The 12,672-nt window shown below is 43.3% G+C and overlaps 1 protein-coding gene and 6 non-coding genes across 11 annotated transcripts in view; 6 read left to right on the forward strand and 1 right to left on the reverse strand.

Annotated features, from left to right (window-relative positions):
• Window positions 1-12,672, reverse strand: part of side-VII (sidestep VII) — a 111,979-nt gene that overhangs the window by 13,902 nt on the left and 85,405 nt on the right. For all 5 annotated transcript variants that reach the window (XM_065311957.1, XM_065311955.1, XM_065311956.1 and 2 more), the window contains exon 4: window positions 7,757-7,867. In XM_065311957.1, the coding sequence (XP_065168029.1) occupies window positions 7,757-7,867 (111 nt within the window). The remainder of the gene's footprint in view (window positions 1-7,756; window positions 7,868-12,672) is intronic.
• Window positions 3,358-3,430, forward strand: TRNAA-AGC (transfer RNA alanine (anticodon AGC)). The gene has a single exon. It is a non-coding gene; the product is annotated as a tRNA-Ala (tRNA).
• On the forward strand, window positions 3,527-3,599 carry TRNAA-AGC (transfer RNA alanine (anticodon AGC)). The gene has a single exon. It is a non-coding gene; the product is annotated as a tRNA-Ala (tRNA).
• Window positions 3,698-3,770, forward strand: TRNAA-AGC (transfer RNA alanine (anticodon AGC)). Its single transcript has one exon. It is a non-coding gene; the product is annotated as a tRNA-Ala (tRNA).
• On the forward strand, window positions 6,920-6,992 carry TRNAV-UAC (transfer RNA valine (anticodon UAC)). The gene has a single exon. It is a non-coding gene; the product is annotated as a tRNA-Val (tRNA).
• TRNAV-CAC (transfer RNA valine (anticodon CAC)) lies at window positions 7,448-7,520 on the forward strand. The gene has a single exon. It is a non-coding gene; the product is annotated as a tRNA-Val (tRNA).
• TRNAV-UAC (transfer RNA valine (anticodon UAC)) lies at window positions 8,447-8,519 on the forward strand. The gene has a single exon. It is a non-coding gene; the product is annotated as a tRNA-Val (tRNA).

Genomic DNA, 12,672 nt, shown 5'->3' on the forward strand with positions numbered 1-12,672 from the left:
AGTACGTTTTATAGTGGCGCGCTTCATTGGAAAGTGATTGATATACGTGCATTAATTCGTAATGGCCGGCCATGAATAACGACAAGCGGTATTTTTTTCTCTCCCTCCACAGCCCGCCATTTGCGCCACGCCGACCGACCGAAGGGTTCTTACACGGGGGCACGCGTGAAAGAGTTGCGTGCGTCCGCCATAATGCCACCCGCACCATCACTACCACCTTATCACCACGTGTACATGTGCGTGCGTGTGCGGTGAGCGTGTGTATGATACGGACGGGCGAAATCAATTTTCGAATCGCCTCTCGCTCGCTTTGCTTCTACAGTTTCGCTCCGATGGGGTTCGACCCCATCAATCTTAGAGCGCTGCGCGTCCTGTCTTGTGTGACAAACACGAATTGCGCACTTATTTTTAATAATTCCTCATCAATCTCGCAAAAACACACCTTTTGCGGCCCGCCCTCACATACATTAAGCGTCCGCATGCCGGACAGATATGAACTTTGCCCTTTGGCGGCCGCAATGACCCATAATTTTTCTTTAAAATGCAACAACACCGGATATTGCCGTAATGCGCACATGAGATACTTTATAAAGTATCTATCGTGTTTTTTTTGCTTGCATAACATTAATATCCTTCTATGTAGGGAAAAATTGTTGTGGCCTTTCATAATCACATTAGAATATTATTTTCCGGCCGCAAAAGAAACTTATTTTTAGCTTTGCACGTCTACTCCGCCTCTTCGAGCAAATATTTTCCCTTCGAGCGGGCGTTTTGAACACGACCAGAATTTTTTAACATTTCAATGATTCTCGCACATCATCCAATAAAGCAGACGCGCCGAGGAGATTTTTTTTTCTCCATCAGGTCGAAGAGATTAACGTTCAGGTGTATTAACGAGCGTGGAGACGCGATTTTTTCCGTCCAACTTTCGTGAGGAAGTGAGTGATGAAAATGTGCAAAAAGGAAAATTAATCTTTAGTGAAAAGCTTATACCCACCGCAGTCGCACGTGCCTAACCAAAAGAATGACGAGATGCGTGTGCAACAAATCCAAAGAGGAGAAGAAATAATAAAAGCAGTAATCCAATATGCTATCGCCATATAGCGTATATATAGGGTATAGGCACTTCAAAGGCGGTTAAAAATACGCCATTTTTTGGTTGGCTCTCGCTTCCACCGCAGGATATACGAATGTTACAAACAAACATAACCCCCAACGACATTTAACAAAACCACGACCTTTTCTAATTAGTTTCGTTTGCATGATTTAGTTTAAAACGCAAGCGTATAATGGCTTAATTGTAGGTGAAAATCACGCTACACCACTGAGGGTGGAACAGGCGTGGGGCTAATCAAAACCGAATCGCCCAGTATTTACTTACAGAGCCGTGGCAAAAGCAATTTGCCCCAAAATAAACCTAATATGTGGAGGGCTGGCTGGAAGAGCGAAGAACAAAGAAATGTCTAAAACGCTCGTCGCCTGCCGAAAGAGCAATGGCGAGGTTCAAGAGTTTCACTTGCGTGTGTTACTTGACCTCAAACGTGACCCCCCTCAGACATCAAACGGGTGCGCACGAGTGTATTTTGCCGCAACACGCGTTTCGGATAATTCGATTCGCATCGAATTAAGCGTAGCCAACGAATTCAAATGACAATTTTTTCCATGTTTTACTACGTTCGATACTTGTACCGCAACTCAATACATTGTCCTGCCGGCGGACTAATGAACCGAAAGAATAACTTTATTTGCGTATTTTCCCAAAAAAGAAAATATGCTCTCAGATGAAATTTAAATATAAGTGAAATTGTAATATAAATTGAAAACGTTGTGAATAAAATATTCGACTTATGAATAATAAGTGAGTTCTTAATTAAATTTCTTTTAATGTGGAATATTCAAAACGCAGAAAAAACAATTAAGTTAATTTCCACGCGGAAAATAATTAAAAACTAAAATCGCACATCTTGAGAAGCAATTAATTTAACAGCTTCTGGCCCATAGATATCAAAAATATCAGCGCCGAGCAGTACAAACCGTTGTAAATTGTAAATTTACACGCGCTTCTTTGTGATATGAACCCGGGCGCGAGTTTATTTATGGTGTGCTACCTCAGCCTCAGCGCTGATGTACTACTATACGCGTCGTCCGGACTACACGAAAGAGATAATTATTAAACTCATTTTGACTTAGCATCCTCATATTTCATATCGGGGATTTGTATTCTGTCGGCTCGTACACATTCTCGACCGCATAAATAATACAAGACGACGGAGCGTCTGCGAGCGCATCGTTTGCACCCCGAGCATAGGAGGGCACGTACTTAGAAATAAATACGATGGGAATATCGGAAGCGCGCGCGAGCGCTGCTGCTGCGAGAAATAAAAGCACACCGCCACCGCCAAGGCAAACAACAGTGTTTGCATGATGGATTACATAGCTCACAGCGTTCGAGACAATGGACGTACAGGTGAAGGGCAACACGCGAAAATTTCATCTCTTGTTCAATCATTTTGAATTTAACTCGTTCAAAATTAAAACTTACTGCATCCGCGTTTTGTTTCTGAACTTTAACTTCTACATGGAGCAACATGACATGAAATATATATCAGGTTACACCGGGATATACATTTTCATATGTTCGGTGGTTATACCGCAAGTCAAATAATGTTTTTTATTGTTTAAACAAAAATTACAGTCGTACATATGTATGCCTGTACTTAACTTTGATTTATACATGTATAAAAATGTAATGTCTTTGTCTCCCTGCGTTTATTACTCGTTTAAGTGTCGTAAAGTTAGAGGGAAGGCATATGCGATGCGATACTGGGTGCTGGAAGCGAAATCACATTAAATTACGAACGTAAAATATGTGCGGATGTGCGTAGAAGGTGTAGCAGCGAGCGTTCGGTTGTATGCAGTAAACTAACGCGTTTGGACATTACATTGCGAGTGTGATATGTGACACTATAAAAAAAAGGTGATGGCAAACGCGCTGAAGCAGCAGACGCTTTATTTCGCGCGCCACAGCAAACTGACATTGATGGTTTTTGCATATAAACGACATAGCTAATATGTCAATATCAATATCTACAAACGCGCGTACGCTATAAATGAATACCGAATGAGTTGGCTAGAAAATGATAGCGAAATTGGGTGTGGTCGGCGTTATGTGTTAGACAACTCATAGATTTTATTGAGTTGAATTGGAAAGTTGTTTTGATGTGTGTTATATGGAGATTAGACTAGGAGAGACTGAGAGAGGATATTTCGTGGCACTGACATAGTTTATATGATTAGTATGGTAAAAATTAGATAATATTTGATTCGCGATAGTATGTTCATCAAATGGTATCAACAGGGGGCGTAGCTCAGATGGGAGAGCGCTCGCTTAGCATGCGAGAGGTACCGGGATCGATACCCGGCGCCTCCAAAGTTTGTTTTGTGATTTTATATCAATTTGATCCAGTTTTATAGCGTTTTGCGTAAAATTCGCGGTCGCCGAGGTATACCTTCTTTTATGATAACAGGGGGCGTAGCTCAGATGGTAGAGCGCTCGCTTAGCATGCGAGAGGTACCGGGATCGATACCCGGCGCCTCCAAAGTTTGTTTTGTGATTTTATATCAATTTGATCCAGTTTTATAGCGTTTTGCGCAAAATTCGCGGTCGCCGAGGTATACCTTCACTTTTATGATAACAGGGGGCGTAGCTCAGATGGTAGAGCGCTCGCTTAGCATGCGAGAGGTACCGGGATCGATGCCCGGCGCCTCCAAAGATTATTTTGCGATTTTATATCAATTTGATCCAGTTTTTTAGCACTTTAATTTTTACATAATTCGCGGTCGCCGAGGTATACCTTTCACATTGCAATAATCCGATGCCCGGGCCTCCAAGGATACCTTTCCCGGAATACCTTTAGTCTCTGACCAGAATAATTTATTTTATATTCTAAATTAAAATTTTAACACGTTTTCCAATAAGAGCTTCAATTAACGCAATTAATTTTAAAGCAATGCTAGCAATTCCGGCATCCAAAACACCCAAAGCGATGCGCTGCACCTCATTCCCACATCTGCCACTATTCTCGCTGAAATGTGCTGCGGCAGACAAGATCATCCCGGCTAGCAACCGACATTACGAACGTGAGTACTGCCTCCGTACCTATGGCGCAGCGAAAACCATTTAAACTCCAGCTCTTTATGGAGACGGATAAGTCTGTTCGCGTTCAAATTGAGCCAACTTGTCATCGAGCCGAACTGAAGATGCGCGACACCGCGCTGCTCCCCGTAGAGACAAGACAGTCGCCGACGCCTGGGATACTCGCGCCGACATCGGTAAGTAGTCACGGACGCTCTCACGCGAAATAACATTTGGATAACAAATTCAATTACAATCAATTCCTCTCTAACGTTGTGCGCTCCCGCTCACGCTCAGCCGGTACCCAAGCCGGTACTCGTTGGGGGCGCGCACGCGGCGTGATCCATTGAATCGAATGTGATGCGATTCGGATTCGACCTTTTCCGCCTCCGCTCTTCTTTTTATTGAAATATCTCCGATGCCCCCCGTCGTATATATATCCTTATATCCTTGATACACTCCATCCGGCCGCCGCCGTGAAAGGAAGCAGCCGATTGCGCCGCCGCGCGCACGCCAGGGTAGAATAATTTCCGCGAAGCGTCCTTTTTAATTCCCATTATTTGAGCAAACGGCAAAGAGACCGAGAGAGAGAAAGCACAGAGCGTACGATGATGCTATCTACTGCGCCCGGCGGTACGCGCGGTGCATGCGAATCGCTCGCAATTTACGTATGGGTGAAGTCGATTTCCCTTCCAGATAAAATCTATTATGACTGTTCCAAGTTGGCCTTTGTATGCACACCGCGCAGACGTAAAACTTTTGCGAGCGCCGCCATCGAAAAATACGCTCCCAATGTATCGCAATGACTTATCGTACATCAAACACACCTCGTAGAAAATAAACCAAAAAAAATGAATGCTAAAATCCTAAGTGCAAATAATGCACATCATAAATCTTCAAGAACATAGACCGTCTACACTACAGACACATGCATGGCGTTGCCATTTGGGAGCAAGTTTCGTTAGCCCCGAGTTTGCCAAAAGAAGAAAAAAGAAAACATCTAGGACCATCAGTTGAGCGCTGCCCGCGAGAGCACACCGCATGCATCCTATAACGGTCGACTTGTGGAAAGTGCACAGCTATAACCCACGAATACAAAAGGAGCAAACGTCCAGCTTCCCGGGGCCTGCGAGGTAATCGAGGGCAAGCCACATGAGGAACGGATGTTTGCATACATGTTAAGAAACGTCTACGGGCCGTGAGTGTAATAATTCATACGCCACTACTCTCTACAAATTGAGCACTTGAAATATTTATTTAAAGCTATATCATCACCGCCGCCAATATAAGTCTTGCACAATTACAGAGTGCAAGTGTAAGTTACACGTTGTTCAAAGCAGGCACTTAGTCATTAGTTAATAGTTTGGCCAACAACAATTTGCATTTCATTTTGCGCAACACAAACGTCGTGTTGACTTTCTCAGCATGCAAATATGGCAATGGCCAACATCAGCGAGCCAAACAACAACAACTGGAAACTAAGTTGATTCGACGCAACATCCGATTAGTTTTGTATAACATTCAAATTGGCTATTTAGTTTGGCCAAGCGTTTGTTTTGCGAATTTGCGCTTTCATCTGCATTCGCGCACATAGTATGTACAACATTCCAGTTGTAGTGATGAGAAGAGGAATGAGGTGCGGAAAGATCCAGCGGCAGCACAACATCAAAACTTGAACCGTATTGGATACGTATTCGACGAGAGGTGATGATATATGGATGGAATGGTAGCGCGGGCGCGCGCCGGTCGGGCTGTCGAAAATAACAAGGATATATTTCGTCCGGACCGCCGTATCGCACATCATTCGAAATGAAATATGAAAAACATCAAAGATGCAAACACTCTCTGCAAGCGAAAACAACTGCGGCAACATCCTGTATTGCATATTTTAACATTATTGATGATCTTGCAGTGACATTTCACTGTGCGTCATTCTTCACTCTTTCATATCGGTGAAGCTGACTGAAACTTTTGGAAATGTTTTGCGATAAATTAAAGCCCGCGACGAGTGATTAAACGTTTGTCGCGTATACAAGCGGCATAATTAACATCAAAAACTTTGATTAAAAATCTTGTATAAGTTCATATTCGAAGAATTCATAGCTGGAATCATCTAATATCTAGTCCCTTAAGTACGGATGCTGGTGGTGGGACGGAGTTGGTCCTTTCGCGCCCCATAATTCCAAAACTTAGCATCCAGATTACTCCGGAGACTAATGAGAGAACAAAACAACGATGTTAATCAGTCAGCCATTGCTGATTCCACTAGTAGAGCTAGTGCCGCTAGTTCTCGTGCTTGCTTCCTTCAACTTCACAACTTGGCGCGCGGCTCCTGTAAATCTGCCAGGGGTTCAAAAACCGACAAAAACATCGTTCGCTTTTCGCGCTTTAACAACGCTCTGTGTTCTTCGGCTTTGAGAGCGAACTTTGTCAGTAAGTTTTATTCTTCGAATTTGCCTTTTGCAAGTACTGCTAAAACGCAAGCTAGTAAATCGCCAAATTGATTTTACTTTTGACCAGAAAATATTTATTTTAGTTCTTTGTTTGAGTTAGTGTGCATTGAGTAAATTCTGTGTGAGAAACAATCGTATACGCACAGCTCACTTAAATTTAGTTACATGAATTGCACATAGGTGGCGCTAGCAGGTACGGTTTTAGAATAAAATCAAAGAAGCGATTTCACCTTTCTTGTTTTGCTTGGGTGAGTGATGTAGTCTGTTTAAATAGTGTTGATAAATAGGTGAGTACTTTTTATAACGACAGTTAGTGAAATACTAGGCAACTGGTTCCGTGGTGTAGTGGTTATCACGTCTGCTTTACACGCAGAAGGTCGCCGGTTCGATCCCGGCCGGAACCAGATTTCCTTTTTGCATTTTTCTTGTAACTAATAATAATAGTGTCAATGCTGATATCGCGCAAGACCAACGTGATAACGCAAGGGCGTAGTCACGTTTATTTTATGTCACTTTATTTCATTATTATTTTATTCTATTTATTTATATTTTATTTTATTTTATTTTATGTCATTTTATTTACTTATAATTTAAGAGTCATAATAATTCTTGTGAGAGTTACATTCTCTGTAACTGATTCAAGGAATAAATAAACAGATATGTAATTAAAAAAAAAAAAGCTGATATCAGATTAACAAACATTTTCAGTCCTTACTTATTTCATTGAACAAATGCTGTCATTCAGTGTTTTTGTTTATTTTGGGTCCAAAGAAACAATCTGCAGCAAAAATAATGCAGTAAAATCGTGTTTTCAACTAAGTGTCCTATAATTACTGCCTTTTGGCACAACTCTAACACAGGTTCCGTAGTGTAGCGGTTATCACGTCTGCTTCACACGCAGAAGGTCGCCGGTTCGACCCCGGCCGGAACCACACACGAGCTAATTTTTGTTCCGTGCCCAACTTATTTGTTTCCGCAAATAAAGGAAAAAGTTATCATGTAACTCGACTCGCATGAAGTTGGGAATCGATGTCAACTAAAGGCGCAGTTTCTGAAATTACTCCCGACTCACAGGTAACTCTAGTGTTAGTTACAACCAACAGAGAGAAATTGGGTAACTGGGTCGTGCACATTCGACGAAAACTTCACCAACAACCGATCAACTTACCACCAAAGACATCGCACCGTAGCGTGAATGAAGCACCCTCTGCAAACGGACCAACCACCGACGTTAATTGCGACCCAGACTCGTCCATAATGATGATCTTTTGAGGTGGAACTGCAACAAGAAGCAAAAAAATATTTTATTCAACATGACCTACAACGCTGAGAGGCGTGGGTGCAAATCAGATGCAACATATGCAAATGTAAGAATTTAATTACACATTTATTTTTTTATTGTTTAATTTATCGATTGCAACTAGTGCGCGCGTGGGCGGGCGAAAATGTATTAGCCACTCGTGAGTGTTACAATGAGGTGAAGCGTGTTTGTGCTTGAATGAGAGCCGAAGCGCGCTTTGCAACTTCACGAGTTGTGGTAATGAAAAAAGAATTATTGTCGAATGGCGTGTTCGCAGCGCATATGTTGCCTAGGCTTGGCCGATTTCGCCGCCACACTGCCGGCCACCGGCCTTTAAATGCGAGCGCAATTAACAGGCGAATAAATAAAAAAAAGTGTATGATTACACGCGGAGTTAAACGGTGCTGCCAACTGGGTCGCGGCATAAAAGTGAGCATTTGTAGAAAATTGCTTTAGGTCATTTCTACACGAAGTAAAAAATTAAAATCGATTAAACACTTAATACGTTTTAAAATTAGCAATTTCAACAACACGTAATATTCTACTAAATATATAAGTGGTTCCGTAGTGTAGTGGTTATCACGTCTGCTTTACACGCAGAAGGCCGCCGGTTCGATCCCGGCCGGAACCAGAAATTCTTTTGCTTTCGTTTTATTTGTTAATGCGATAAACTACGGTATGCGGGAATATTCCGGTGTTTCATCACCACCACTACACCGCTGCGTTGAAGCATTCGACAGCCTAATTCACACAGTTAACGTAATCTTGTAACGTCTATCCAAGCGGTTTCCGATTACGGTCAAACGATCGCAAAGACGCGCTCCAGTCGCTCGCAAAGGCGCTCTCGGAAGGAAAGGGTCTACGCCGGGGTCGGTCCTCATCTCTTCTCCGTGTTCTTCCCTTCTCAAGATCGACTTTCGCGTTTCTCATCTCGATATGCCCGGTGCCCATCCATTCGTCGTCCATTCGTCTGCACTGAGGCATTGACGAACCGATTCCGATGGCTCGCACAAAGCGAATGAACGAATCCTAACCTAAGGTCAGAATAACCCCGGTTGCCAGACAAGTGGTCCATAAATACTTCATAAAGAAACGCGAACTCAATGGAAGATTGCGTTAGAGCGTCGCGGCGACAGGAAGGATCCGTGCTCGCGCACTCGAAACTACAAACAGCTCCTCGTCGATGCACATTGAAAGCGTGAAATGCGCGAGAGAGGACACGTCGGCATAATGCTGCGCTGGAATTTCCGCCCCTCGTCGTGCAGTGTTTAGCATGTGTATGGACGGCAGTTAAACTTTGCGGAGGATTAAATAGGGCGCGCAGGAAACAATTTCCTCTCGTCGCCAGCGTTCCGCTGCAGATGTATTTGTCAGGGATGATTTGTTCAGCTGCAGGCGCGGCTGACGACGAAACCGCAGACCGGACGCGCGAGCGTGCTTCGTGTGAATGAAAATTTTTCACTTTGAAACCGCAAACTAAATCAAAATAACGCGCGTAATTTTTTTATTATTATTATTAGTAAATTGGTTCAATTTCACTTACTGCGGCAAAGAGTGCACAGTTTTATTTTATTGCCACATTCGGCATTTAACCGCACGCGTCCCGAGTGCGGGTGTATGTGCTGCTGTTTGTCGGTTGCTTCCATTAGTTGTTTATTGTGATGAAATAAAATTCGCTCGCCAATACAGCACACGCGCGTCGGCGGCGGCGGCGGAATTGAACGCGTTCGACGTCGTCGTAAACATCGAGCACAATCGTGGGGCAAATCGTCGGGGCCTTTTTCATCTATACTTTCCGCACACAATTTTCGTTTGCCTGCTGCCGCACATAAGCTACCTTCGCTTTTGTACATCTCGTTTGGGCCCATTTCAATATAACGCAAAGCGGTGCGGACTTGAAAAACACCATTAAGTATCTCCGAGCGGCAACCCTTGCGCAAATAAAAGGAAAAACATTACAAGCAGAAATGCCAGCGGTTTATTTTTCCCCGCTTAACATCGCCACCTTTTTTAATCCGGTTATTGAGAACAAGATACGAATTTAATTACGCGATGGAACTTTTTTCTACACGCGACTATTTCAATTGGATTTATTAGTTAGTGGATTACTCTCGTTGCTGTTGGCTGTGAGTATGAGAATGAATAGAAACAGTAAATTAGAGAATGGCCGCTGCGCGAATATGTGATGCCGCTGCACGTTTCCCAAATAGACCACCGTGTGCACACTTCAGCAAATGTTGCCAACGAGAGCCGCATCAAATGATTGAATATATGTGCGGTTTTAACGCCTCACCAATTTCCCAAATGTTCAATACTTCAATACAATGTGTTATCTCGCACATTTGATAAATTCCTCTCGTTTTTTACGTTTGAATTTTACATGAACTGAAACTAGTAATTTTTTTGCGTAAACAAAAAATATTAACTGTACATCATGCGGTGGAAAATGTTTCAACCTAATTTACGTATATATCCACATTGTTGCTGTGCCGTGTTTGGTTTGCCGCCACGAGTAAAATGAATCGATTGCCAATGGTGATATTATTATGCGCAAATACACTGTGTGTGTGTGTGTGTGTGTCGATGCCGATACAGCATCACATCATTATGTGAAATTATAGAGCAATCAGCGCATTTTGCCGCCGCTATACTTAGCCCTCGAGCAAGCGGTGCGTGTGCCGCCGCCGCGTGCACGAGATTCATTTGCGTGGAAATTAATGAAATGCCCAATCGATTGCGTTTCCTCCATCACGCCGCCGCCGCCGCCGCCGCTTGAATTTTCGCGCACATGCATTATATTCGAAATTCGCGTGCATTACTCATTATCCACACGGTATGAGCGACGGCGGCACATACACGCGAAGCAATCGCGAACATTTGTTACGTCGTTCGAACGTCGTCATTATGTTTCATTCAATCACATTATCCAAATGGAGTTCCATTAGTTATCGTCCGTCGGTGCGATGCTAACCATTTTACAATAAATCATACGCTACGCGAATACTATATATCGGCGTGCCAATATAGGAAATATTTTTCAGCAAACTAGTCGAGCATTATGTTGAAGCAAGCAACTTGCCGCCTCCCTGGAGGCGTTGCAATGTGCACACAAAGTTTAATCTCTGTAGTCTGGGCGCGTGCGGTTGTTTTTATATTTCCTATTCGCAAAAAGCGATAAGAGACGAAATAAGCATCCCGCTTAAACATCCACTTTCCTTGTTGTTTGGAAATATCATTACACTTAAATATTTGACTACGTCGAGGAAAATTCCCCGGAAATATCCGTCCTGGGGCCGACCATTCAAGGCAGGCGTTCGTAAACGTTTTCAGTTTGCATGCGTCGAAACTTGGGCGCCGGCAAACCGAACTCAAGGACTGCATAACTGGCGGTATTTAAATGTAAAAATCCCGTAGAGTGTTCAAACGTTCAAAAAATATAAAGTTTTTTTGCCGAGGCTCACTGGTAAGTTGTGTATATATTTCATTCAACTTGCTTGAACCCTCTGCAGAAACTTTGACAATTTATTTTCGTAGTAAAACCTTTTTTGTTTCATTTTATTTAATTTTTTTTCTTGTGGCCAACGGAACAAGTCCGGAGTAATCTTTATTTATCTCCACATTAGGATCAAATTCAGCGATATAATCAACCTGTGTCAGTCCCAATTCCTAGTCGGTGCTGCAGTACAAGGGAAAGTGTTCCGATACGATAAGGAAGTGGCGAATTTCTTGCGCCGCTCGCCCTTCCTGCTCGGTATTACCTTCAGGCCGGCGGTGGGGTTGGATTTGGCGGATGTTCGCTTCGATAATTACGCTTTCGGTCGGCGCACTATCCTTTTTAAGGCTTATCGCGCGGCAGCTAACAAATTAACGCGCCCCGAAGCAAAAAATCCACATTGCACCCCGCGCTGTATACGCATCCGCACAAACATGACCCAGAAAGGGCCCGTTAATAGCCGGCGGGCGGCGAAATGAGGAAAAAATTACGGTTGGAGTTTATGACGAGGAAACATTTAATTTGCGTATGTGCCTCAATTTCGCCGCATTAAATGCGGAACAAAGTGCGCCTCGGCTGAAAATGCGGCACAAATCATCATTTTTTTCCGCGCGCGCTCGCGAAACGCGTGTGCACTTGCGCACAAATTTCCCATTTTCTCGCCGGCACATTAATTATCATATTATTGCAATACATACAGCTTTTTCAGCGGCGCTGATTTATAAACCGGATCAAACATTCACGGCAGTTAGCATGGCATTAGCATTTCGTTATTTAATTTTGTTAATTTCTCAACCATACTGTAATCGGTAATTGATTGCGCGTGATTTTCACCCACCACGCGTAAAACCCCAGGCTACATTCATCAATAAAATGTTTGAAAATGTAAAGCCGAGATTTACAGAAAAGATATCTCGGTATCAGATTCTTGCACTGCGATTTGTCTCTGTATACGCTGGCTTTTACTTTCTGGCAAAGTAAACATGCGCATTAGAGTGTATGTACATGCAATACGTTTAGCATCGAAATACGAACGATATCAGGCTGACATTTATATCAGCCCCGACGGATTTCGACGCGGGCAATACCTTCACATACACACAGAGAGAGCAAAATGCCAGGCCAGCTTCCCACCAAAACCCTCCGCTCTCTCCTGTGGCTCGTAGCTCGCAATATAGATGGATAGATAGACGAATGCGAAATGCAAAACGTATTGTGTACTCGTAAGATTCGTTCTTGTGCGCGCAGTTAGAGTGACTGCCAGAGACCTACTGCGCCGGGTAGATATCAG

This window comes from Atheta coriaria, unplaced genomic scaffold (assembly GCF_025399875.1).
Source record: "Atheta coriaria isolate IRGN ID8LTWV9N9 unplaced genomic scaffold, Caltech_Dcor_3.1 hic_scaffold_9_pilon, whole genome shotgun sequence".
Taxonomy (NCBI): domain Eukaryota; kingdom Metazoa; phylum Arthropoda; class Insecta; order Coleoptera; family Staphylinidae; genus Dalotia; species Dalotia coriaria.